General features: G+C 45.1%; 1 protein-coding gene across 1 annotated transcript in view; it reads right to left on the bottom strand.

Moving 5' to 3' along the window:
• Positions 1 to 4,874: 4,874 nt before the first annotated feature.
• LOC129706373 (thioredoxin reductase 1, cytoplasmic-like) overlaps positions 4,875 to 25,194 on the bottom strand; it is a 31,235-nt gene continuing 10,915 nt past the window's right edge. Inside the window, exons 3-14 of the mRNA XM_055650646.1 lie at positions 24,319 to 24,391; positions 22,994 to 23,113; positions 22,270 to 22,412; positions 20,878 to 20,993; positions 19,726 to 19,951; positions 18,017 to 18,109; positions 16,475 to 16,551; positions 15,685 to 15,841; positions 13,024 to 13,131; positions 12,156 to 12,251; positions 10,290 to 10,424; positions 4,875 to 6,695 (exon numbers count right to left, since the gene is read on the bottom strand). Coding sequence (XP_055506621.1) covers positions 6,633 to 6,695; positions 10,290 to 10,424; positions 12,156 to 12,251; positions 13,024 to 13,131; positions 15,685 to 15,841; positions 16,475 to 16,551; positions 18,017 to 18,109; positions 19,726 to 19,951; positions 20,878 to 20,993; positions 22,270 to 22,412; positions 22,994 to 23,113; positions 24,319 to 24,391 — 1,407 coding nt within the window. The 3' untranslated portion in view covers positions 4,875 to 6,632. The remainder of the gene's footprint in view (positions 6,696 to 10,289; positions 10,425 to 12,155; positions 12,252 to 13,023; positions 13,132 to 15,684; positions 15,842 to 16,474; positions 16,552 to 18,016; positions 18,110 to 19,725; positions 19,952 to 20,877; positions 20,994 to 22,269; positions 22,413 to 22,993; positions 23,114 to 24,318; positions 24,392 to 25,194) is intronic.

Raw genomic sequence — 25,194 nt, 5'->3', positions numbered from 1 at the left:
GAGCTGCTGGGTTTGGCTGTGAAGAATGTTTGTTACAGATACTGATCCGACGAGCAGCATAGGAATGGCTACACCGTAGATTTGTAAAAAGTGAGAGGAGCCGAATGAGAAGTTGTTCAATAGAAACATAGAAACATAGAAATTAGGTGCAGGAGTAGGCCATTCGGCCCTTCGAGCCTGCACCGCCATTCAATATGATCATGGCTGATCATCCAACTCAGTATCCCGTACCTGCCTTCTCTCCATACCCCCTGATCCCCTTAGCCACAAGGGCCACATCTAACTCCCTCTTAAATATAGCCAATGAACTGGCCTCAACTACCCTCTGTGGCAGAGAGTTCCAGAGATTCACCACTTTCTGCGTGAAAAAAAGTTCTTCTCATCTCGGTTTTAAAGGATTTCCCCTTTATCCTTAAGCTGTGACCCCTTGTCCTGGACTTCCCTAACATCGGGAACAATCTTCCTGCATCTAGCCTGTCCAACCCCTTAAGAATTTTGTAAGTTTCTATAAGATCCCCTCTCAATCTTCTAAATTCTAGAGAGTATAAACCAAGTCTATCCAGTCTTTCTTCATAAGACAGTCCTGACATCCCAGGAATCAGTCTGGTGAACCGTCTCTGCACTCCCTCTATGGCAATAATGTCCTTCCTCAGATTTGGAGACCAAAACTGTACGCAATACTCCAGGTGTGGTCTCACCAAGACCCTGTACAACTGCAGTAGAACCTCTCTGCTCCTATACTCAAATCCTTTTGCAATGAAAGCTAACATACCATTCGCTTTCTTTACTGCCTGCTGCACCTGCATGCCTACCTTCAATGACTGGTGTACCATGACACCCAGGTCTCGCTGCATCTCCCCCTTTCCCAATCGGCCACCATTTAGATAATAGTCTGCTTTCCTGTTTTTGCCACCAAAATGGATAACCTCACATTTATCCTCATTATACTGCATCTGCCAAACATTTGCCCACTCACCCAGCCTATCCAAGTCACCCTGCAGTCTCCTAGCATCCTCCTCACAGCTAACACTGCCCCCCAGCTTAGTGTCATCCGCAAACTTGGAGATATTGCCTTCAATTCCCTCATCCAGATCATTAATATATATTGTAAATAGCTGGGGTCCCAGTACTGAGCCTTGGGGTACCCCACTAGTCACTGCCTGCCATTGTGAAAAGGACCCGTTTACTCCTACTCTTTGCTTCCTGTTTGCCAGCCAGTTCTCTATCCACATCAATACTGAACCCCCAATGCCTTGTGCTTTAAGTTTGTATACTAATTTCTTATGTGGGACCTTGTCGAAAGCCTTCTGGAAGTCCAGATACACCACATCCACTGGTTCTCCCCTATCCACGCTACTAGTTACATCCTCGAAAAATTCTATAAGATTCGTCAGACATGATTTACCTTTCGTAAATCCATGCTGACTTTGTCCAATGATTTCACCACTTTCCAAATGTGCTGCTATCCCATCTTTAATAACTGACTCTAGCAGTTTCCCCACTACCGATGTTAGACTAACTGGTCTGTAATTCCCCATTTTCTCTCTCCCTCCCTTCTTAAAAAGTGGGGTTACGTTTGCTACCCGCCAATCTTCAGGAACTACTCCAGAATCTAAAGAGTTGTGAAACATTCAGCTGGGGGCGGATGAGAGGGTTGGTTGGACTTTTGTTGCGGAAAGAAGCAGAGGGCTATAAAGCCAACTTATACAAGGGAATACAATTACGACCTTGTAAAAAAAAAACACACAAAATGCTGGAGTAACTCTGCAGGTCAGGCGGCATCTCCAGAGAACATGGACCGTGTCAGGTCAAGACCCTGCTTCAGACTGATTGCAGGGGGGGCAGAAAAGATGGAATAGAGAATGGGCAGGATTTTAAGACAGTTGCACAGATATAAGGATAAGAAGGGCTTAAAGGGCTATAGGCCAAACGCAGGTAAACAGAATCATCCCAATATGCCAACTTGGGCGAGGTTGGCCAAAGGATGTTTCATCAGGGGATGCCTTTCTAATTTTTCATCTGTATTTCCAATGCCAAGAAAGGAAATACAATGAATAAATTAAATGCCTCTCTATATAACAATTAACTTGCATGAATAATATTTGTATATTTCTTTTTTATAGAGGCAAGTGGCAAGACATTTTCATGTGGCAGAATACCTTATTATAATAACATCATCAAACAGGTCAACTTTATCATTTATTGAAGTATAAATTGCATTTATTGCATTTTTCAATTAGGATATATTTAATTATACAATAAGCAAAGTAAATTTCTCTATTGCCATAGCTAGCTATTTAATTACCACATTAATATTCAACACTAAAGCACTTTGTCTCAATAATTTTTGCACCTTATCCTCATTGTTCAAAGTGGATGTCTTGTTTAAATATTCATGATGACTGCATCTGCATATTTTTTCATTCATATTTTGCTGGAGATTTTTTGTGAATGTTTTGGTGGTTAAAGTGGATACTTGCTGGCAAAAATCATACAGCTGGAATAATAGGTTTAAGGTGAAGGGGGAAGGATTTAATAGGAATCCGAGTTACTCCAGCACTTTTCACACAAAGAGTGGTGGGCGTATGGAATGAGATGCCAGAGGAGGTGATTGAGGCATGGACTATTGCAATGTTTTAGAAGCAATTAGACAGTTACATGGATAGGACAGGTTTAGAGGGATATGGGCCAAACGCTGGCAGGTGGGACCAGCGTAGATGGGACATGTTGGTCGGTCTGGGCAAGTCGGGCCGAAGGGCCCGTTTCCACGCTGTACGACTAACATATTGAATGCGTCTACCTTCAGTGTAAACCAGCATCTGCGGTTCCTTCCTACACAACATATTGAAACCTCTACTCAAATAAGGATCATGCATTCATGGAAACAACTACAGATGCTGGTTGACAAAGCAAAAGGACACAAAGTGCTGGAGTAACTCAGTGGGTCAGGTAACATCTCCAGAGAACGTGGATAGTTGATGTTTTGGATTGGGACCCTTCTTCAGACTTTGTCACCTATCCGTTTTCTCCAGAGATGTTGACTACCTGCTGAGTTACTCCTGCATTTTGTGTCTGTTTCAGATCATCCATTCATGCTCTTTTGAACCATGAGCCTATTCTGTGGCTCAGTCGATATTTATACCTCAATCAATTTAACTAATGCTGAACAACTGAACTTTATCGTTTAGCTGAAACACAGAATTGCAGAAACTGGTTTAGTCCAAAGATATAGACACAAAGTGCTTGAGTAACATAGAAACATAGAAACATAGAAATTAGGTGCAGGAGTAGGCCATTCGGCCCTTCGAGCCTGCAGCGCCATTCAATATGATCATGGCTGATCATCAAACTCAGTATCCCGTACCTGCCTTCTCTCCATACCCCCTGATCCCCTTAGCCACATCTAACTCCCTCTTAAATATAGCTAAGAGGGAGTAACTCAGTGGGTCAGGCAGCATCTCTGGAGAAAAAGGATGGGCGACATTATCGGTCGGGACCCTTCTTCAGAACTCCAGCATGTTGTGCCTTTCTCTGCATTCTCTCCTGCTCAACAACATCCTTCCCATAGAAGGGTGACCAAAACTGAACTCAATACTCCAAACATGACCTCACCAACATGTTGTATAACTAAAACATCATAACGTCCACACTCAATAGCCTAACTGATGAAGGCCAATGTACCGAAAGCATCCTTGAGCACACTGTGATGGCAATTTCAGGGAAATATATCCCTGCACTCCTAGATTCCTCTGCTCCAATACACTCCCCTGCCATTCATGCAAGGGTCTGGCCCTGGATTACAACACTTGTTAATTATACACTGCATAGCGTACACTTAACCAGGCACCTGGACTCAGCACCTGAAAGTGGCTCATGCCATTGCAGGACATGAAGACGTCTTCGATTTTTCCTCTCCCCACCAGAAAAAGTTATCACCTTTAATTGGCCAAAGGGAAAAATAACACCAAAAAAATTAATTTGACATTACAAAGAAAAAAGGTGAAATTCAGAATTGGAGTAAGTTTAAAGCAAATCACCCAGGAAATGTGCTCATTATATTGTCATCAGATTATTTAGAGTTTAGTGTCCGATTCATCAATCCCATTCACTCTTTTTAGTTTAGTTTAGGGGTAACGTGGAAACAGGTCCTTCAGTCCACCGAGTCCGTGTCGAACTGCGATCAGCCGCACACTAATTCTGTCCTACACACTAGGGACAATTTACAGAAGCCAATTAACCTACAAACCTGTAAGTCTTTGGAATGTGGGTGGAAACCAGAATGCCCAGAGAAAACCCACGAGGTCACAGGGAGAGCATACAACCTCCATACACAGCGACCATAGTATCAAAAGACAATAGGTGCAGGAGTAGGACAATCGGCCCTGCGAGCCAGCACCGCCCGGGTCTCTGGCGCTGTGAAGCAACAACTCTAGCGTTCCACCACGGTGCCGTCCCGGTTCACTGGAATCATTCTACTGCTGTGTAACACCCTCATGTGAATTGTAGAATCAACAATTCAGCAATAACAGCAACATCAAATAATCCAGAAAAATAGCCAGCCCAATGCCAATGAAGTCCGATGTGTGCCAGATTATTGGAGCTAATACTGCATTTACACTAGTTTAGCTTTGAGATAGAGCATGGAAACAGGCCCTTCTGCCCACGACCACCACCGATCACCCATTCACATTAGGTCTATGTTATCCCACTCTCCCACGGGGAGAACGTACAAACTCCATACAGTCTGCACCCGTAGTCAGGGTCGAATCTGGGTCTCTGGCGCTGTAAGGCTGCAACACTGCCTCAGCACCACCGTGCCACCCTCTTCCTGACATGCTGCATGCAGAACTTGTATTCAATAAAAACAACTGCAATTTCTTGAAGCAAATAACAACTTTATTTTTCTACAAAGTCAAACACATTCATTTCAGAACCAATGTCAACAATAGCACAATGAAATTTCAATCATGATAGAAAATTGGCTTAGTGTACATTGTTTGGGGTTCAATCTATTGAAAAAGTAATAACCCATTAATTTCATTAACATTGCCACTAAGAGGTACAGTCGGCAGATTTGTGCATTTCGGGACGGTCAGGCAATGCGTTAAGAACATTCAAGCTGCCAGCGCCAAATGCAATAAGCCAGTGATTGAAGGATTGTGTTAAGTACAATGGATTGGAGAATTCATAATCCAAACAGGGCTGTGGGGAGAAATTAATTTTCACCAGAACAATTCAGGCAGAACATTGTAAAGGAATGATACACTAGCTCCAAGCACAGAATCATACCTCAGTACAAAGTGGTTCAACCTGCGCAGTCCTGGACTCCAAGTCAAGAGCTTGCAGAAAGTTAGCTTCCCAAAGGCAGAATTGACAACAGCCCAACCAGCAAACAAAACGGTTCAACATTTACTGAGCAGTTCTTAAGCGAGACCCTGAGACTACATTTACCGCTTAGAATGTCCTGATGCTCCAGACTGTGGCCAGTCTAAAAGTGCAGATTTACCACAACTTTAGCATAGGTACGAACCGTTTAAGATCACTCTGGTATAGGTGCAAACCGTGAACCTCCACTTACTTGCAAGTCCAACAACCAAAGTCATTTCTATAAGAGAAAGTGAAGATTCAGTCATTGAAGGTTGTATCAGGGAGGATTTCTTTGCTGGAGAATGATAGAAGAAAGATACTGTATCACAGAGTCTGAGGTTGCAATGATGCGAGGAATGTGCAAGGGAAGAGATCCACTTATGGTCCATCTTTACGGACTGACCCACAAAAGTAACGTGCAAACATTGGGGATCAAATTGACATTAGGCCGTGGAGAGCAATAACAGGTACAGTCTTAGTCAGTAATCTCAGTCTGATGAGGGGTCTCGACCTGAAACGTCACCCATTACTTTCTCCAGAGTTACTGCTGAGTTACTACGACATTTTCTGTCTATAATCGGTACAGTAGATTGTTTTACACTGTCTGAATGGGGGAAAAGATGACCTGGAACTGGCCGGCCACAGGCAATAGATCAAACCGAGGCACAGATTAAATAAATGCAACTACATTATTCTGCACTCAAAGAACTAGAGCAAAATATATAATGTTTTAATGATAAAACAATTCATACAAAAAAGTTCACTCACACCCAACGAGGTGGTAGAAGTGTGCAGGATGATTATAAAAACGGAATTTCCATAATTTGATAAGGAATACACAAAAACTGCAGATGACACAAAACACAAGTTTTTTTTTCTGCTTCTGATTTTGGTCTGTGTTTGAATGGTGTTGGAAGACCATGCTCGTGAATCGCTGAGAGTTGCAAGATGTTTGCTTGTAGTTTTCCATCACAGCCTTCCATGTGAAAATGGTTCCAGGCCGGGACTTCATAACAGCATCAGGTTGAGGCTCTACAATGCATCATCTCGCTTTAAAAAACAAGGAGTAACCCTGCCGTTGCACTGGCTGTCGATGGCACCCACATCATCTCACTGTCAAGAGAGCCTGCGAGTGTTCCTGAAGAACACCTCTCCTGTGGAGGGGAGGATGGATGGCGTCTCTAAACGAAGGCTTCAGACCGGACAGTGGGAGTTAGTGATGTAGTGAACCAGTACAGCAACTGTGACAACAGCAGGGACTAACCTCAGCAACCAGAGAGTTGAGCATTTGCCCCAGATTGTTTTGTGACTGTTAGTGTGGTGAATACCTAAAAAAAATCAATTGCAAGTGATTAATGAAACAAAATGGACAATAATATCCTATTTTCATCCAGAACCTAAGATGCCCATAGAATAAAGCTTCTAAAGAGGCTGTCTCCATACAGACAGGCCATTCAGCCCAACTGGTTGTACTTTCCAACCTTCTTTAGGTTAGTTCATTATTATTGTCATGTGTACCGAGGTACATGGTACTTGATTGTAATCATGTATAGTCTTTTCACTGACTGGATAGCACGCATCCAAAAGCTCTCCACTGGTTAGTTTAGTTAAACTCCCATACTAAACTAGTGAAAAGTGTTTTGATGAGTGCTATTCTATCAGTGGAAAGATTATACGTGATAACAATCAAGCCATCCACAGTGTACAGATACAGGATAACGGGAATAACGTATTGTGCAAGATAAAGTCCAGTAAAGCCTGATTAAAGATAGTCCGAGGGCCTCCAATGGGGTAGATGGGAGGTCAAGACCACTCTCCAGCCGGTGATAGGATTCTACCCCAAGTTCATCCAATCACATGATAACCAACTGATCTTTCCTCCACTATATTTACCTGGCTTCTAATTAGGATCAGAAGGCACAGGAGAAGAATTAGGCCATTCGGCCTATGCTGCCCAACCCAAAGTTCCTCCAGCAGTTTTTAATTTGCTCTAGATTGCAGCAGCTGCAGTCTCCTGTGCATCCTGCAAGAAGCAGTATTCAAGCCAATAGTCTAGTCCCATGTTTAGTTTAGAGATACCGCATGGAAACAGACCCTTCGGCCCATCGAGTCCATGCCGACCAACAATACCCACACATCAACATCATCCTACATACCAGGGTCAATTTACAATTTCACCAAGCCAATTAGCCTACAAACCTATACGTTTTTGAAGTGGGAGGAAACCGGAGCTCTTGGAGGAAACCCATGCAGGTCACGTACAAAACTCCGTACAGACAACACCCGTAGTCAGGATCGAACCCAGGACTCTGGCGCTGTAAAGCAGCTTCCGAATCTTTCCTATCCATGTAAACATCCACATGAAATGTTTTCTTGACCTATTTCAGCTTAATGACAGAAGGCATCATGGTTGGCATGGACAGGTTGGGCAGTTCCTTCAGAGTTTAGACGTACATCGCAGAACCATGTCCTTCAGCCCTCAGAGTCTGCTCCAACCAGCGATCATCCTGTACATTAACATACACACACACACACACGCACACACGGGAATTTTTTTATTGAAGTCAATTAACCTACAAACCTGCATGTCCTTGGAGTGTGGGTGGAAACTGGAGCACCCGGGGAAAACCAATGTGGTCACAGGGAGAACGTACAAACTCCACACAGACAGCATTCATAGTCAGGATCGATCCTGGGTCTCTGGGGCTGTAAGGCAGGGACTCTACTGCTGCATCACTGTGAGCTGTCCTTTTCTGAACCCTTCCCAGCTTAATGACCTAAATCAATCTTGGTCTGCATGGATGCGTTTGGCTGTTGTCATGCTAAGTTACTCTGATTCTACGACCCCTTTAGTCCAGCAACTTTTAAACACAAGACGCCACCAGCAGTATTTTCTACCTTGCTTGGACAAGTTATTTTTAGAGCGGGTCTTGTGAGAAGGAAATAGTTTATGGAAACCAAACAGTGGCAGCCTTTTGATGGCAGACAAAAAAAATAAATAAAACACTCAACAAGTGTTCTTCAAAGTAAAACTCCCAAGAAAAGAATAAAATTAATTTATTTAACATAGCTAACGTGGCAAAACATCTTCTACCGCGGCCGAGCAATCTATTTCTTCACAACACAATCTAATTTCAAGTGGCTGAGACGCAAAATTTGTTAATTGAATCATTAAAATTTACTCAAAACAGCATCTGCACAATTGCAGAGATATAAATATTCAGGCTCAAACCAGTTAATTACTACAGCATGGTGAACCTCAGATGTTAGACATTAAGTATTGCACTTCAACTTTATGATGCTACTGTGCTTTGAATTTTAACAGCTTAGATTGGAGATACAGCGAGGAAACAGGCCCTTCGGCCCACCAAGTCCGTGTTGACAAACGATCACCCGTGCATTCATTTAGTTTAAAGATACAGTGTGTAAACAGCACTGTGGCCCACCGAGTCCAGGCCGACCAGCGATCCCCCCATACTACCACTATCCTACACACATTAGGGACAATTTACAATTTTACTGAAGCCAAGTTGCCTACAAACCTGTACGTCCTTTGAACGTGGAAGGAAACGGGAGAACACCGAGAAAACCCATGTGTTCAAGGGGAGAACATACAAACTCCATACAAATAAAATCTTCCCTAATGTTTCACCAATCTGTGATAAATGCCTATGTCAAGAAGCTACCATAGCGCACTCTTTTGTTTTTTGTACAAAAATCCAAAAATTCTGGTATGAAATATTTGATATTTTTTCAAAATTGATCAAAATAAAACTGGTACCAAAACCAGAATGGATTATCTTCGGAATATCGGAAGATAACCCTGAATTAAACGTGTTTCAGAAGAATTTATTTAATTACGGGCTAATAATGGGAAAAAAGCTTATACTTAAATTCTGGAAAAATGCGCCAACACCAACAATAAAAATGTGGATATCAAATATGTTTGAAACATTACACCTGGAAGAGATGAGATTCCTCCTAGCAGGTAAAGCAGACCAATTTCAAAAGACGTGGTCTATGTTTCTGGACCTATTACAAGTATGAGGTGCAATAGTAATCTAAAAAAAACAAATATATAAATAAGCGGAATCAGGACCTGATAACGGGAGGTAAAATAACAAAAACAGACTTGGTTGGTAGTCCCCTCTCTGCGGAGTTTAATGTTATAATAGAGCGATTGTTTCTACTTTCTCCTTCTTTCCTTTCTAGGGTCTATTTTCTCACTTTACTTCCTTCTCTAACTTCTTTCCTAAGGGGCTTTCTTTTCCTTACACTCTCGCACTGCACGATTCTCTTGCACTTTCTTTACTTTCCTAATTTCTACTTTTTTCTTAAAGCTCTAAAAAAAAAAAAAAATGAAGCGGTATAAAAAATGTATCAAGATATATGTGTTGTGTAGAATTGTAATTTACCGTACTTCTAATAAAAATAAAAAAAAAAAAAAAAAAAAAAAAAAAAAACAAACTCCATACAAACAGCAGCCAAGGTCAGGATCGAACCCGGGTCTCTGGCACTGCAGGGGAGCAACTCTACCGCTGCACCACCGTGTCGCCTGGCTTAAGATCTGGCACAATACAGGCAGCACAGTGGATCAGCAAATACTAGTACCGTTTCACAGCTCTGTTAAGCAAGGTTCAATCCCAACCTCCGTCTGTGTGGAACTTGCATGTTCCCCCCCTGCGACTGTAAAGCTTTCCTCTGTTTGCCTCAGTACACGTGACAAGAAACTAAACTAAAAGAGTCAGATTCATGCAGCTGTCTGAATGTAGACTTGGGGCTGAGATAGTCATTCTGCTGACGGGATAGCACGCAACAAAAAGCTTTTCACTGTAACTCGGTGCACGTGACAATAAACTCAATTATTGACATAAACATACATTAAACCAGTGCCTCAAGGCGACAGTTAGCGTGCACGTTACCTCAGCACAGACTGGGTGAATTCCTATGGTGCTGTCCAACTGCTCCTTGGTTATTCCACACTTCATTGCTGCACCAAACCCTTGTGTGATTTCTCCTGCATTCGGGCCCAGTACATGGAAACCAATGACCCGCTCCTGAAAGACAGAATACAGCAATTCAACCCGTGGGCTGGTTCCACCTTCAAGCATTATAAAGCCACAGGTTTATCTTCCTCCCCACCATCTTGGGTAAGGTAACAGCCACAGTACTGAAACCAATGGGTTTACAGTCCAAATAGTGGTATCTTATTTGAGCAGCACAACGGTAGAGTTGCTGCCTCACAGCGCCGGAGACCCAGGGTTTGATCCTAGCTACGGGTGCTGTCTGTATACAGAGTTTGTGCACTTCCTGGAAACATTTGAGATACAGCAATGAAACAGGCTCTTTGGCCCACCAAGTCGAGGATGACCAGCGATCACCCCATACACTGGCACTATCCTACATGCTAGGGACAATTTACAATTTTAGAAGGCTGTGCTTGCTGGAGTTTGGAAGGAAGAGGGGCAACCTCATTAAAACTTACCAAATAGGGAAAGGCCTGGATAGAGTGAATGTGGAGAGGATGTTTCCACTAGTGGGAGAGTCTAGGACCAGAGGGCACAGCCTCAGAATAAAAGGATGTACCTTTAGAATGGGGACAAGAAGGAATTTCTTTAGTCAGAGGGTGGTGAATCTGTGGAATTCATTGCCACAGTGGCTGTGGGGGCCATCATTGGGTACTTTTAGAGCAGAGATTGATTTTGTTGATTTGTAAGGGTGTCAAGATTTACAAGGAGAAGGGGGTTCGGAGGGATAAATAAATCAGCCAAAATCAAATGGGGGAAGCAGACTGGATGGGCTGAATGGCCTAATTCTGCTCCTATATCTTATTATCAGGTTGCAGCTCCATAATCAGGTTTAGTAAGTAAGTTTTATTTATATAGCACGTTTTAAGTCAACTCGCATTGACACCAAAGTGCTTTACAGAAAATAAATAATGTTTCCATACAAACCATAGAAAAAGGTTAAAAAAATGGACATAACACATTATAGAGTTCAACACAAACGCCCCCCCACAGCAGAATCAAACATTTCCACTGTGGGGAAAGGCACCAGAAAGTTAAGTCCTCTTCCTCTGAAACACCCGAGGTCGGGGCCCATTTGTGGCCTTGCAGCCAGTCCGATAATTTTCAGGGCCCTCTTGCCGTGAAGATGGAACTCCGGCGTCGGGTGAAACATTCCTCAGCGGCTTGGAAAGCCTGGAGCGGCTGCCTCCTCCCCGGAGACCGGGGCACTCGTAGTCCTCAGGCCGCGCTGGTTGGAGCTCCGACCCAGGCGAAATCGATCCCAGGCTCCGCGGCGCTCCAAATCCAGCGCCGCCCGTGGCAGGACTCCCGCAGCCACAGCTCCGAGAGGTTGGGAGTCGGCGGCCACAGCGCTCTGGAGCTTACCGCACGGTGACCCGGTAAGGCATCACCCGCTCCATGATGGTATCCCAGCGCTGCGCCGCCGCCGAAGCTGTAGTCCCGGCCGGTCCCGACAGGAAACACCGCTCCATTCTCGATGGTAGCCCGAACACGTTTGAACTTCAACTTGGCTCAGCTTCCCAAAGTGAAAGCATACCCAGAGAAGTTCTCAAAATGCAGCAAAATTGATGCGGGCAAAGAATGCTGGTCACAATCTCACCAGCCCCTGATGGCAAGATGAAAACATATTCCTGTTATGAACCAAGATCTTGCAACCCTATAAAAACCTAATGCCATCACTCTAGTTAATCAGATCATCAAAGGCAACTTTTATCTGGTTGCAAGTTTATTTTTGGAAAAAAAAGGTTAGAAAATACATACATGATCTTGCTTGTTGCAAACAATCTTGGCATAACATTTGTTGTTATCTCTTGATGGGACGGTCCATTCCAACGGCCAATAGTAACTGTGATAGATCTAAAAAGAAAGATAAAAAATATAAAGCTATGAGGCAGACCATCCAACATTGAGTGGCTGCATGATGACAATGGTTATTTTATTAGAATCATATTTGGACAGGTAGATGGATAGGACAGGTTTAGAGGGTTATGGGCCAAACGCAAGGCAGGAGAGACTTGTATAGATGGGACATGTTGGCTAGTATGGGCAAATTGGGCTGATGGGCCCATTTCCACACTGTATGACTCTGTGACTAATTATGGACAACAAATTTTGTTTTGAGAAATTCTACATGGGTAATCTTCAATTTAGACTTCAGAGACACCACGCCAAAACAGGCCCTTCAGCCCACTGAGTCCATGCCGACCCAATACCCCATACACTAACACCAAGGACAATTTCAGATTTTACCAAAGCTAATTAACCTACAAACCTGCACGTCTTTTGAGTGTGGGAGGAAACTGGAGCATCCAGGGACAACACACGCAGTAACAGGGAGAACGTACAAACTCCATACGGACAATACCCTTAGTCAGGATCGAACCCGGATCTCTGTCGCTGTGAGGTAGCAACTCTACTGCTGCTGCCTCCCAACAATAAGTTAAACCAGAACCAATTTAAGTTCAACCAAAATTAAATTAAAGTTTGTCTCCATCACAACCAGCTTGAAATCGAGACAATCAAGCTTGTCTTGAACAAGGGAGCTTTCTGATCGTACTGTGGGTGAATAGGGACAGGCAGTACCGTGCTCATATACTGCTGATGAAATCATTGCAACTTCTTGACTCACCTCCAAATTACCTTCTCCGTACTTTTCCAAAGCCACTTCTTCCGAAAGACCGCAGGCTCCGTATTCCAAGGGAGTGAAGACAGTGGTGGGCACATTGACATAGTCACACTGTTGGGCATTATCATCAGAAAAATGAATACTGGGAGATCATGCCAACTCCAAAGCAGACTTTTTCATGTCTCCAAACATGCATCCAAAATCATTTCTTTTCCCCACCTCCCTTCCACTATATCCCTCCCTCTGGCAATAGACAATAGGTGCAGGAGTAGGCCATCCGGCCCTTCGAGCCCGCACCGCCATTCAATGTGATCATGGCTGATCATCTCCAATCAGTACCCTGTTCCTGCCTCCTCCCCATATCCCCGACTCCGCTATTTTTAAGAGCCCTATCTAGCTCTCTCTTGAAAGCATTCAGAGAACCTGCCTCCACCACCCTGAGGCAGGGAATTCCACAGACTCACCACTCTATGAGAAAAAGTGTTTTCCTCGTTTCCATTCTAAATGGCTTACTCCTTATTCTTAAACTGTGGTCCGTGGTTCTGGACTCCCCCAACATCGGGAACATGTTTCCTGCCTCTAGCGTGTCCAACCCCTTAACACTCTTATATGTTTCAATTAGATCCCCTCCCATCCTTCTAAACTCCAGAGTGCACAAGCCCAGCCACTCCATTCTCTCAGCATACGACAGTCCCGCCATCCCGGGAATTAACCTTGTAAACCTACGCTGCGCTCCCTCAATAGCAAGAATGTCCTTCCTCAAATTAGGGGACCAAAACTGCACACAATACTCCAGGTGTAGTCTCATTAGGGCTCTGTACAACTGCAGAAGGACATTTTTGCACCTACATTCGATTCCTCTTGTTATAAAGGCCAACGTGCCATTTGCTTTCTTCACTGCCTGCTGTACCTGCATGCTTACTTTCATAGACTGATGTACAAGGACCCCCAGATCCCGTTGTACTTCCCCTTTTCCAAACTTGACGCCATTAAGATAGTAATCTGCCTTCCTGTTTTTGCTATCAAAGTGGATAACCTCACATTTATCCGCATTAAACTTAATCTGCCATGTATCTGCCCACTCACCCAACCTGTCCAAGTCACCCTGCATTCTCATAGCATCCTCATCACAGTTCACACTGCCACCCAGCTTTGTGTCATCTGCTTTGAAAACCTGGGAGTCCACATCTCAGAGGATCTGACATGAACATCACACGCTGCAGCACTGATGAGTAAGGCAAGGCAGCGCCTATACCATCCTAGGCAATCGAGGAAATTCAGAGTGTCTCTGAGGATCCTCCAGTGCTTCTACTCAGCAGCTGTGGAAAGCATCTTGTCCGGAAACATCACAATTTGGTTTGGGAACTGCAGAGGACAAGACGGCTCTGCAGAGAGTAGTGCGTTCAGCCGAACGCATTATGGGAACTACACTCGCCCCCCTGCAGGAACTATAAATCAACTCCAGAGCCAACAAGATCATGGGAAACCCCTTCCACCCCAGCAACGGACTGTTCCAGCTGATACGGTCAGGCAAACGCCTCCGTTGCCATGCTGTGAAAACGGAGAGGATGAGAAAAAGTTTTTTCCCGGAGGCCATTAGGACTGTAAACTCCTATCTCACCAGGGACTAACTTTACTGTACCATTCTACTGCTGTGTGGTGTCTTTTTAAAATTGCTGTTTTTTTCCTCCCACAAATATGTAATATGTGAATATGTGATTCTGTTCCATTCTGTTTTGTAGTTTTTTTGCACAATCCACAAGCATTGCCACTTTTAATTTCAATGCACATCTCGTATGTGTAGGTGACGAATAAACCTGACTTGATTTGACTGGACTTGAAATTTGCTAATGTTACTTTGAATCCCTTCATCCAAATCATTGATGCATATTGAAAATAGCTGGGGTTTAGCACCGAGTCTTGAGGTACTCCACTTGTTACTGCCTGCCATTCTGAAAGGGACCCGTTAATCCCTACTCTTTGTTTCCTGTCTGCCAACCACTTCTCTATCCATGTCAGCACTCTACCCCCAATACCATGTGCCCTGCTTTTGCCCACTAATCTCCTATGTGGGACCTTATCAAATGCTTTCTGAATGTCCAGGTACACTACATCCACTGGCTCTCTCTTGTCCATTTTCCTAGTTACATCTTCAAAAAATTCCAGAAGATTAGTCAAGCATGATTTCGCCCTTCGTAAATCCATGCTGACTCAGACCGATCCTGTTACTGCTCTCCAAATGTTTGGCTTTCTCATCTTTTATTTGCATTTCATTCCTCTTCTCCCCATATCAGATACCCTTACGTCTCCTTATTTTCTCCAGCTTTTTGTCACTTACACATTGTCACATACAACGTCTCAGGTCTCCCTCGCAGCATATCCGAGAACACAATCCCAGTCTCTCCAACCTCTCCTTGTGGATAATACCCTCCTGATCCAGGCATCGTTCTAATAAACCTCCTCTGCACCCTTTCCAAACCTCCACATCCTTCTTTCAGTGGGGCGATGGGAACTGCAAGCAATGCTCTAGATGCAGCCGAACCAAAGTCCTACAAAGCTGCATCACGACCCCCTGACTCTTATGCTCAATGACGAGACCAGTGAAGGCAAGCATGTACCACAAGCCCTCTTTACCACTTATCTACACATGCTGCTTCTTGTTACCTGGACAGTGGAGCCTCCATACAGCCTCTTGGCAAGCAAGCGACCAGCCTGGATGGCCACCGGAGTGAGCTGCAACTTGCCATCCAGTATGTCACCAATGGCGTAGATGTACGGTACACTTGTTTGTTCGTTGTCATCGACAGGAATGCAACCCGACCTAAACAGATGGAAGAAAAATGAGCTGCAGACGCTGGTGAATGTGTAGAATTCATTGCCACAGAAGGCTGTGGAGGCCAAGTCAATGGATATTTTTAATGCAGTGATAAATAGAATCTTGATTAGTATATATGTCAAGAGTTATGGGGAGAAGGCAGGAGAATGGGCTTAACTGGGAGAGATAGATCAGCCAAGATTGAATGGTGGAGTAGACTTAATGGGCCAAATAGCCTAATTCTACTCCAATCACTTATGTTTTTAGCAAAGAGAGACACAAAATGATGGAATATCACAAAATGTGGGTCAGGCACCACGTTAGAGTAGAGATACAGCGTGGAAACAGGATCCTCGGCCCACTACGTCGGCCCCAACCAGCAATCACCTGCACACTGGTTCTATCCTACATAACAAGGGACAATTTACAGAGGCCAGTTAACCTACAAACCCACATGTCGTTGGGATGTGGGAGGAATCCAGAGGAAAGCCGTGTGGTGACAGGGAGACCATGCACAGGCAGCACCCGAGGTCAGGATCGAACCCCATTCTTTGGAGCTGCGAGGGAGCGGCTCTACCCATTGCACCACTTTAACGCTGGCAGTCGGCTGCTTAAACATTCCAGGCACAGTCTGCTTACCTTGCGTTCACTTTTACTCCCACTTTATCCAAGCCAATATTTTTAGTGCAAGCATTTCTTCCAATCGCTAACAAAACCTGTCAAAGCAGAACAAGCTTTAGTTAGAACATTCCTCAGCAAGGGCGACTTTCCAACAACTTTGCCCCTGGGCGGCACAGTGGTGGTGTTGCTGCCTCACAGCGCCAGAGACCCGGGTTCCATCCTGACTAAGGGGTACTCCCTGTACAGAGTTTGTACATTCTCCCTATAATCGCTTGGGTTTTCTCCGGGTTTCTCCCCCCCACACTCCAAAGACGTACAGGCTAGAATGTTCATTTGGCTTTGGTAAAAGTTGTAAATTGTCCCTGGTGTGTAGGATTGGTTATGGGGATTGCTGGTCGACACTGACTTGTTGAGCCAAAGGGCCCCGATTCTGTGCTGTGTCTGTAAACTAAACTTGCAGGTTTGTAGCTTATTTGGTTTCTGTAAAATTCCCCCTAGTGTGTAACACAAAACTAGAGTATGGGGGGATCGCAGCTCAGCGTGCTCAGTGGGCTTTTTCCACATTGTTACACAGTCTTTCACCTTCATAAATAGTGTGCAGCATTACCCAACCCAATGCACAGCAGCAGGGGAGGCAAATGGAGAATCCGGTGTAGGGGGGGGCTGCCTTGGGGGATGTGGGGGGGAACAAGGGACAATGGGGGGGGGGGGGGGGGGGGGGGGGGGGGGGGAGGGGGGGGGGGGGATGGACAATGGGGACCCGGCATGGGGGGGGGGGGGGGGGGGGGAAAAAAGGAGGAGCTGGCGTGCTTTGTAACTTTGCCAGCTCCTAGTTGTAGTTGGATGCCATTTGTATACATTGTGTATACAAGCAAGTAATCTCACGGTGCCAATAGAGTATTCCTAGTCCTATTCTTTCAGCCATTAGTTTTAATGGGTAGATTCTGTGTTGAGTCCCAGAGATTGCTGTTCCAGTTATTGCCAGCAGGATACGGAGACATGGGTCAAACCTAGAATCATTTTATTACATCCATTATATTATGCTATTTAGAACAAGGGTAAAAGATTCTTAACTCAAGCAATATGCAGGGAACGAGGGGACAGGGATAAAGTGAAGGTAGGCAAGAGTTGGTCTTGGCATCATGTTCAGTACACACACAGCTGCCTGGAGGGCCTGTAGTGTTCTATGTTCTAGGGGCTGTAGACATTGGCAGAGAGGTGCAGCTGGTAGAGCTGCTGCCTCACAGCTCTAGTAACCCTGTTTCGATCCTGATCACTGGTGCTGTCTTTGTGAAGTTTGCACATTCTCCCTGTGACTGTGTGGCTTCTATTAATTGACCCTAGTGTGTGGGATGGTGCCAGTGTGTGGGGTGATCGCTGTTCGGCACAGACTCAGTAGGTCAAAGAGCCTGCTTCCGTGCTGTATCTCTAAAGTCTGAAGTCTAAAGCTATTTTGGGCACTTTGGTCACAATTGCTACTGTGTAGTCTTGGCAGGTCAAGCAAGATTCTTTTAACCTTCAAACGCTGCCCCAATCACACCTTCAGTCTTCACCACTTACCGTGTTATATTCCCCTTCAATGGTCTCCGAGCCCACTGTAGATTGAGCCGTTACTCTCACTTTCCCTGGAGTGCCCGCTTCAACTTCTTCTATCTGCAAACACAAGGAATGCATGTTAGACCAAATACAGCACTGTTCCAAAAGCAACCAACATAATCAAAGACTTGTCCCACCCAGGTCATTCCTCCTCTCCCTGCTCCAGTCTGGCAGAAGATACAGGAGCTTGAAAGCGCGCACCACCAGACTCGGGAACAGCTTCATCCCCTCGGGTATCAGGCTTCAGATAAGCTTGGTCACTGCTCGATTCACCTCCACCTCATTGAGAACATTGGACCCAAAGAACTATATTCTGCACTCTTTCTTACCCTATGCTCTATCTGTTGTAGTTTTGAGATACTGCATGGAAACAGTACCTTCGGCCCACAGAGTCCATGCCCTCTGACGATCATCCATCCGTACACTAGGTCTATGTTATCCCAATTTCACATCCTACAACATTTAATGAAGCTATTTAACCTAGAAACCTGCATGTCTTTGTACACGAGCTCAAACTGATTCAGTCAGGGAATAAATGGGTAAGTGGGATAACAGAACTAATGTGAACTGGCCAGTGTGCTCCAATGCCAAGTATATTCTGCACTCTACATTTCCCCTTTGCTGTATCTATTATACTCGAGTTTGACGGGTGTATTTATCTGTGGTATATCTGATCCGTTTGGATAGATTGCAAAATAAAGCTTTTCACTTTACCTCAGTTACATGGGCAAATAATAAACCTGATACATGATAAATAACATTTGACACTGGGTCTAAAGTAAAGCCAATGGAATCACACAAAATCAAATTCTCTTAATTCAGGAATTATGCTTTACTTTTGGTGTTGAGTTTCACAAGGGGTGGTACAGTGGCACAGCTGGTAGAGTTACTGCCTCACAGCAAGAGACCAGGGTTTGATCCTAACTTCGGCTGCTGTCTCAGTGGAGTTTGCATGTTCTCCCTGTGATCGCCTAGGTGTCCTCCCACATCCCAAAGATGTGCGGGTCTGTAGGGTAATTGGTCTCAGTAAATTGTCCCCTAGTGTGTAGGGAGAGATGAGAGAGTGGGATAACATAGAACTAATGTGAACGGGTGGCGGAGGTGGCTGTGGACTTGGTGGGCCGAAGGGCCTGTCTCTATGCTGTATCTCTAAACTAAACCACGGGTGTTGTCTGTTTGGAGTTTGCACGATCTCCTCGTGACCGCGTGGGTTTTCTCCGGGATCTCCAGTTTCCTCCCACACTCCAAAGACTTGCGGGTTTGTAGGTTAATTGGCTTCTGTAAATTGCCCCTAGAGTGGAGGATAGAGCTAGTGTACGGGGTGATTGTTGGTCGGCGTGGACCCGTTGGGCTGTAGGGCCCCTTTCCATGCGGTGTCTCTAAACAAAATTAACCGTAGCAACCCACACACACATCCCATAGATGAATGAATGATGAATGGATTAAAAAAATGTGAATGATCATTTTATTGGCCAAGTATGTATACATACATACAAGGAATTTGCCTTGGTGCTTTGCTCGCAAATGGATAAAAACACCATATACAGCAGACAATTAAAAATAAAACATTATAATTTAAACTTGTGGAAGTAAAGTACCAGAGTAAAAAGCAGCTACAGACTTTTGGTTGTAAAGTGGAACTGCTGCTCGTGGAGAAAAGGATTTGCGCTCACCTTGGACGGCACAAACTGGCGAAGGAATTTAACTCCGTGGGACTCCATGTGGTCCCCAATCAGGTTTGCCAGTTGCTGATCGAAGCCACGCAGAAGGATGGAACGGACCATGACGGTCACATCCAGCCCAAGTCCCGCCAGAAACCCAGCGCACTCCAGCGCGACGTAGGATGCGCCGACCACCAAAGTCTTCCCGGGACAGTAGGGAAGCGAGAAGAGGTCATCACTGGAATCAGCGTTCAAGCAGACGGGGAAAATCATCAGTTCCACATTTCACAACGCGCATTTTTATGAACAACACTCTTCATAAACATCAGGCATAAAACAAAGTTGCAAGACAAAGTTCAAACAAAAAGACACAAAGTGTTGGAGTAAATCATCGGGTCAGGCAGCATCTCTGGAGAACATGGGCAGGTCGGGACCCTTGTTCAGTCTGATTGTGGTGGGGAGGGAGGGTTGAAGAGAGAGAGAAAGCTGGAAGGGTGGAGAGGCTGGACAAAGACTGGCAAGTGATAGGTGGATACAGGTGTGGGGAGAGGGGGGGGCGGTGGATAGGTGGATACAGGTGTGGGGAGAGGAGGGGAAAGGAGGAGGCGGGTGGATAGGTGGATACAGGCAAGGGAGCCTTTTGATGGGCAGAAGGTTGGACACAGGCCAGAGAGAATAGAGAAAAAGATGCGAGGTGAAGTCTAAGACAGATACAAAATACACTTGCAAATAGGTGATCAACATACACACAGAAAGCCCCCTTAGTGTAGTTTAGTTTATTGTCTTGTATACAGTGAAAGCATTTGTTGCGTGCTAACCAGTCAGCAGAAAGACAATACATGATTACAATTGAGCGACCACAATGTAGAGGTACAGGGTAAAGGGAATTACATTTGGTGCATGATAGAGCCTGTAAAGTGCGATTTAAAGATAGTCCGAGGGTCCCCAGTGAGGTAGGTAGAAGGGTTTTAAGATTGCAGACTTAACAAAGCAATTGCTGGAAACACTCGGCAGGTTAGTCAGCACCTGTGGAAAGCGAAGAAGTTAATGTTGCGGCTCAAGGCGGTAATGAAGAGTGGACCTGAAACACTCGCCGCCCACAGCCGTCACCTGGCCCGCTGAAAATGATCACAAGCGCAAGGGGAGAGAGAAAGTGATGAGTACCTGGTGATGCAATACTCCTTATCACCAGCAACCCCCAGGTAGCGAGGACGCTCTCCTGTGGCCAAGATGAAGGTCTCTGCCGTGTGAAACGCTTCCTTTCCTTTTTTATTTGTGGTCTGTAAACAAAAGGAATAAGAGAGCCAAGCTTCACTATGCTGGAGAATCTGCAGCAAAAAAAACCTTTCATGACATGGGGCGGAACAGCGCCATGGAGGTAGTGTTGCAGCCTCACAGCACCAGAGACCCAGGTTCGATCCTGACCTTGGGTGCGGTCTGTACGGAGTTTGTACGTTCTCCCCGTGACCGCGTGGGCCTCTGCTGGGCGCTCCGGCTTCCTCCCACATTCTAACGATGTGCAGGTTTTGTAGATTAATTGGCTTCTGTGAAATATTGTCCCTAGTGTGTAGGATAGAACTAGTGCTCAAGAAAGGAAGACTACCTCCCACCCCAAGCTTGACCCAAGCGCAGCTTCAGACCCAATCATGTGTCATAGAGTCACATAGCACTAAACAGGCTCTTCGGCCTAACTTGCCCACACTACCAACATGTTTTATCTACACGAGACCCACCTGCCTGGATTTGGCCCATATCCCTCCAAACCTGCCCTATCCATGTGCCTATCTAATTGGTTCTTAAATGTTGCTACAGTCTCTGCCTCCACTACCTCCTCTGGCAGCTCGTTCCACACACCCACCAGCCCCACCCTTGTGGTTGAGATTCAACTAACTCTCCGATTCAGGGGATAGTTGGGGATTGACAAGAAAATGCTACAATTGCCATCAATGTGCTCAACCCAGAAGTAATTAAAAAAATATAAAATGAAACTAAGCACAATTGCAAAATGCAGCTAAACAGGTTGTTGCATTGCAACCCACCGCAAACAACTGGATCGCATCCAACAAAAAGCTTATCATTGCACATCTGTACACGTGACAATAATAAACTAAACAACTGCACTCCTATTGTGGCTGAAGTTCATATCTTTTTTGGTGGAAGTTAATTTGCTTAAGGCATGTTTAAATTCAATCATCAGGTTGAATTCTGTAACATTGGAAATTTATAGACTAGTTTAGTTTAGAGATACAGCATGGAAACAGGCCCTTCAGCCCACCGAGTCCTCGCCGGCCAACAATCACCCCATACACTAGTTCTATCCTACACACTAGGGCCAATTCACAGAAGTCAATTAATCTACAAACCCGCACGTCTTTGGAATGTGGGAGGAAACCGAAGCACCTGGAGAAAACCCACGCGGTCACAGGGAGAACATGCAAACCCTGTACAGATAGCACCCGTAGTCAGGATCAAACCCGGGTCTCTGGCACTGTGAGGCAGCAGCTCTACCGCTGCGCCACCGTGCCGGCCTAACTTAGAACTTGATGGGGCCATTACCTTGATCTTGTGAGGTCCCACAAATTCTCCTTTAGCATTCTCATAGGCAACAGCATTCTCCCTCAGGGAGACTTTGTAGCCCCAGTTAAGTGAGCCGATGTAATTCTGAATGGCTTCCCTCAGAGTTGACCATTCATGGCGGACTGCAGAACAAAGAAATGTACATGGGTCAAGGCTCAATAAAATTCAATGTGTTTATGTTCCATTTGTACATAAAATTAGGCATAAATAGGATAGGCAGTCAGAAATAGACACAAAGTGTGGGAGTAACTCAATGGGTCAGGCAGCATCTCTGAAGATTCACCCATTCTCCATTCCTTCTCTTCAGAGCTGCTGATGCTGCCTGTCCCGTTGCTTTACGAGAGGGCATCAAAAACTAGAGGGCATAGTTTAAAGGAGATGAGCGGCAAGTTTTCGGACTCGAGGACCTGAGCTGTAGGGGGAGGTTGACAGGCTAGGACATTATGTCTTGGAGCGAAGGAAGATGAGGGGTAATCTTATAGAGGTGTACAAAATCATGAGAGGAATAGATCGGGTAAATGCACTTAGATAGATATATGGATAGGATTGGTTTCGAGGGATATGGGTCAAACACAGGCAGGCGGAACTAGTTTAGATGGGGCATGTTGGTTGACGTGGGCAAGTTGGGCCAAAGGGCCTGTTTTAAATGTGTGAATCTACACCACGTGAAGGATGTGGCTCTACAGACAGATCATGAACAAACCTTTCTCATCAAACGTCCAGCCAAACGTCCTGGCGTCATCGAGACTCTGGTGCAGCAGTGCTGCTTGGTGCATCAGCTTCTTTGGGATACAGCCCACATTGACGCAGGTCCCACCAAGGCCTGAATATTGAAAAACACACACACACTTACAAGTTCGTAACAAAGCATCAAAGGGCAAGAGTAATGTGTACCTTACCGCACAACCAGCCAAATGGGACCAGAGTTAGACATCAGACTTTAGAGATACAGCACAGAAACGGGCACTTCCACCCACCGAGTCCACACTGATGAGTGATCACCACATACACTCGCACTATCCTACACACTAGGGACTATTTTACCATTTTTACCAAAGCCAAATAGCCTAGAAATCTGCATGTGTTTAGAGTGTGGGAGGAAACCAGAGCACCCGGAGAAAACCCACCTGGTCACAGGGAGAACGTGGAAACTCCGTACAGACATTACCCTTCGTCAGAATTGAACCGGGATCGCTGGCACTGAAAAGCAACAGCTCTACTGCTGCGCCACTGTGCCTCCCCTAACTATGTATTCCATTAGAGGGCAAACTAAAATAAAAGATAAAGGGTTGGAAGGCAAAAATGGAGAGTTCTTGCACAAGCTCGACGAGAATGAAAAAGTGGGAAATCTACAGAGCCGGCAGAAGCATTAATAGAGTCATTCAAACATATTCAATATAACGGGTGGTGCAGCGTGTGTAGAGCTGCTGCCATACCGCACCAGAGACCCAGGTACAATCACAACTTTGGGTGCTGTCTGTGTGGAGTTTGCATGTTCCCTCTGTGACCGCGTGGGTTTCCTCCTACACGGCAAACATGTGTGGGTTTGTAGGTTGTTTGGCCCTCTGTAAGATTGCCCCTGAGGTGCAGGAAGTGGGTGAGAAAGTGGGATAACATAGAACTAGTGTGAAGGCGTGGCCAATGGTCAGCGTGGACATGGTGGGCCGAAGGGCCAGTTTCCATGCTGTACCTCAAACTAAACTAAATGGTTCTTTCAGCAAATACATCAGAGTAGAAGCAAACGTTGAATCTATTTACCCCTAGGCTTTGCCCAACTCGGTAACTATTCACCGCTATAAATAAAAAAAGCAATTCTTTGCCATCTGTCAGTTGGCTGCCAAGATGGTAGAAAAAACAGACCCAACTTGCATCTTATAATCTAGCAATTCCTGTCTTATTTGCAGGAGGGAAGTAATTGTGGCTGCAAAGCCAATGCAAAATGCAAAAGTGAAGATTGATAGGTCTCCTGAATACGTTACAGGGCTTGGGTGACATTCAGAGTTTATTGAACAAATTCTAGGTATTTACCCCAGGCAGTTCCTCGAGGCGTGGGTGCCACGTAATCCAAGACCAACACTTTCTTCCCATGCGAGGCAGCTTCCTGTGAAGGAACGAGGACAAGACTGAGAAGCTACCAAGTACTATAAGGGAGCTGCCTTTACAGGATACAATGAAGGATTCAGTGTGTTTCAGCACTTGGCCGAATACTCAACAAGACATTGCTGCAAGCTAAACTGCAGCAATGCAACACTGCTTTCCTGTCACATTTAATGCAACACCCCCTCGAGAGGAACTAAAAATCTTAACCCTCAAAGTTCAATGCAGTTTAGCTTAGTTTATTTTCCCGTGTACCGAGGTCCAGTGAAGATCTTTTTTGTTGCTTGCACTCCAGTCAGCGGAAAGATTATACACGATTACAATCCAGCCATCCACGGGGTACAGATACAGGATAAAGGGAATAACGTTTAGTTCAAGATAAAGTCTAGTAAAGTCCAATGAGATAGATGGAAGGGCAGGACCACTCTCCAGTTGGTGATAGGATGGTTCAGTTGCCTCATCGCAGCTGGGAAGAAACTGCCCCGGAATCTGAAGGTGCAATTTTCACATTTCTGTACCTCTTGCCTTGGCGAGGGGAGCAGAGGGAGTGTGACTGGGCCTTGATTGTGCTGATGGTCTTGCCGAGGCAGCGTGAAGTGTAGATAGAGTGACAGGGAATGGGTTGGAGAGACTTTGTTGCATTCATATATTTCCCTCAGACCTAGAGACCAAATTTCTCCAGGAGTCAGCTCCAAAATGAGGGTGGTTGGGATTTTACAATTCTCCCATCAGCAGCAATCAACGTGAGGCCAACTGGTTATTGTAAAAAAAAAAAAAAATCAGAGATGAGGAGACTCAAGTAAAAGA

Source organism: Leucoraja erinacea, chromosome 19 (genome assembly GCF_028641065.1).
Source record: "Leucoraja erinacea ecotype New England chromosome 19, Leri_hhj_1, whole genome shotgun sequence".
Classification (NCBI taxonomy): Eukaryota; Metazoa; Chordata; class Chondrichthyes; order Rajiformes; family Rajidae; genus Leucoraja; species Leucoraja erinaceus.
Note: the sequence above shows the minus strand (reverse complement) of the source record. Positions and strands in the feature narration are given on the sequence as shown.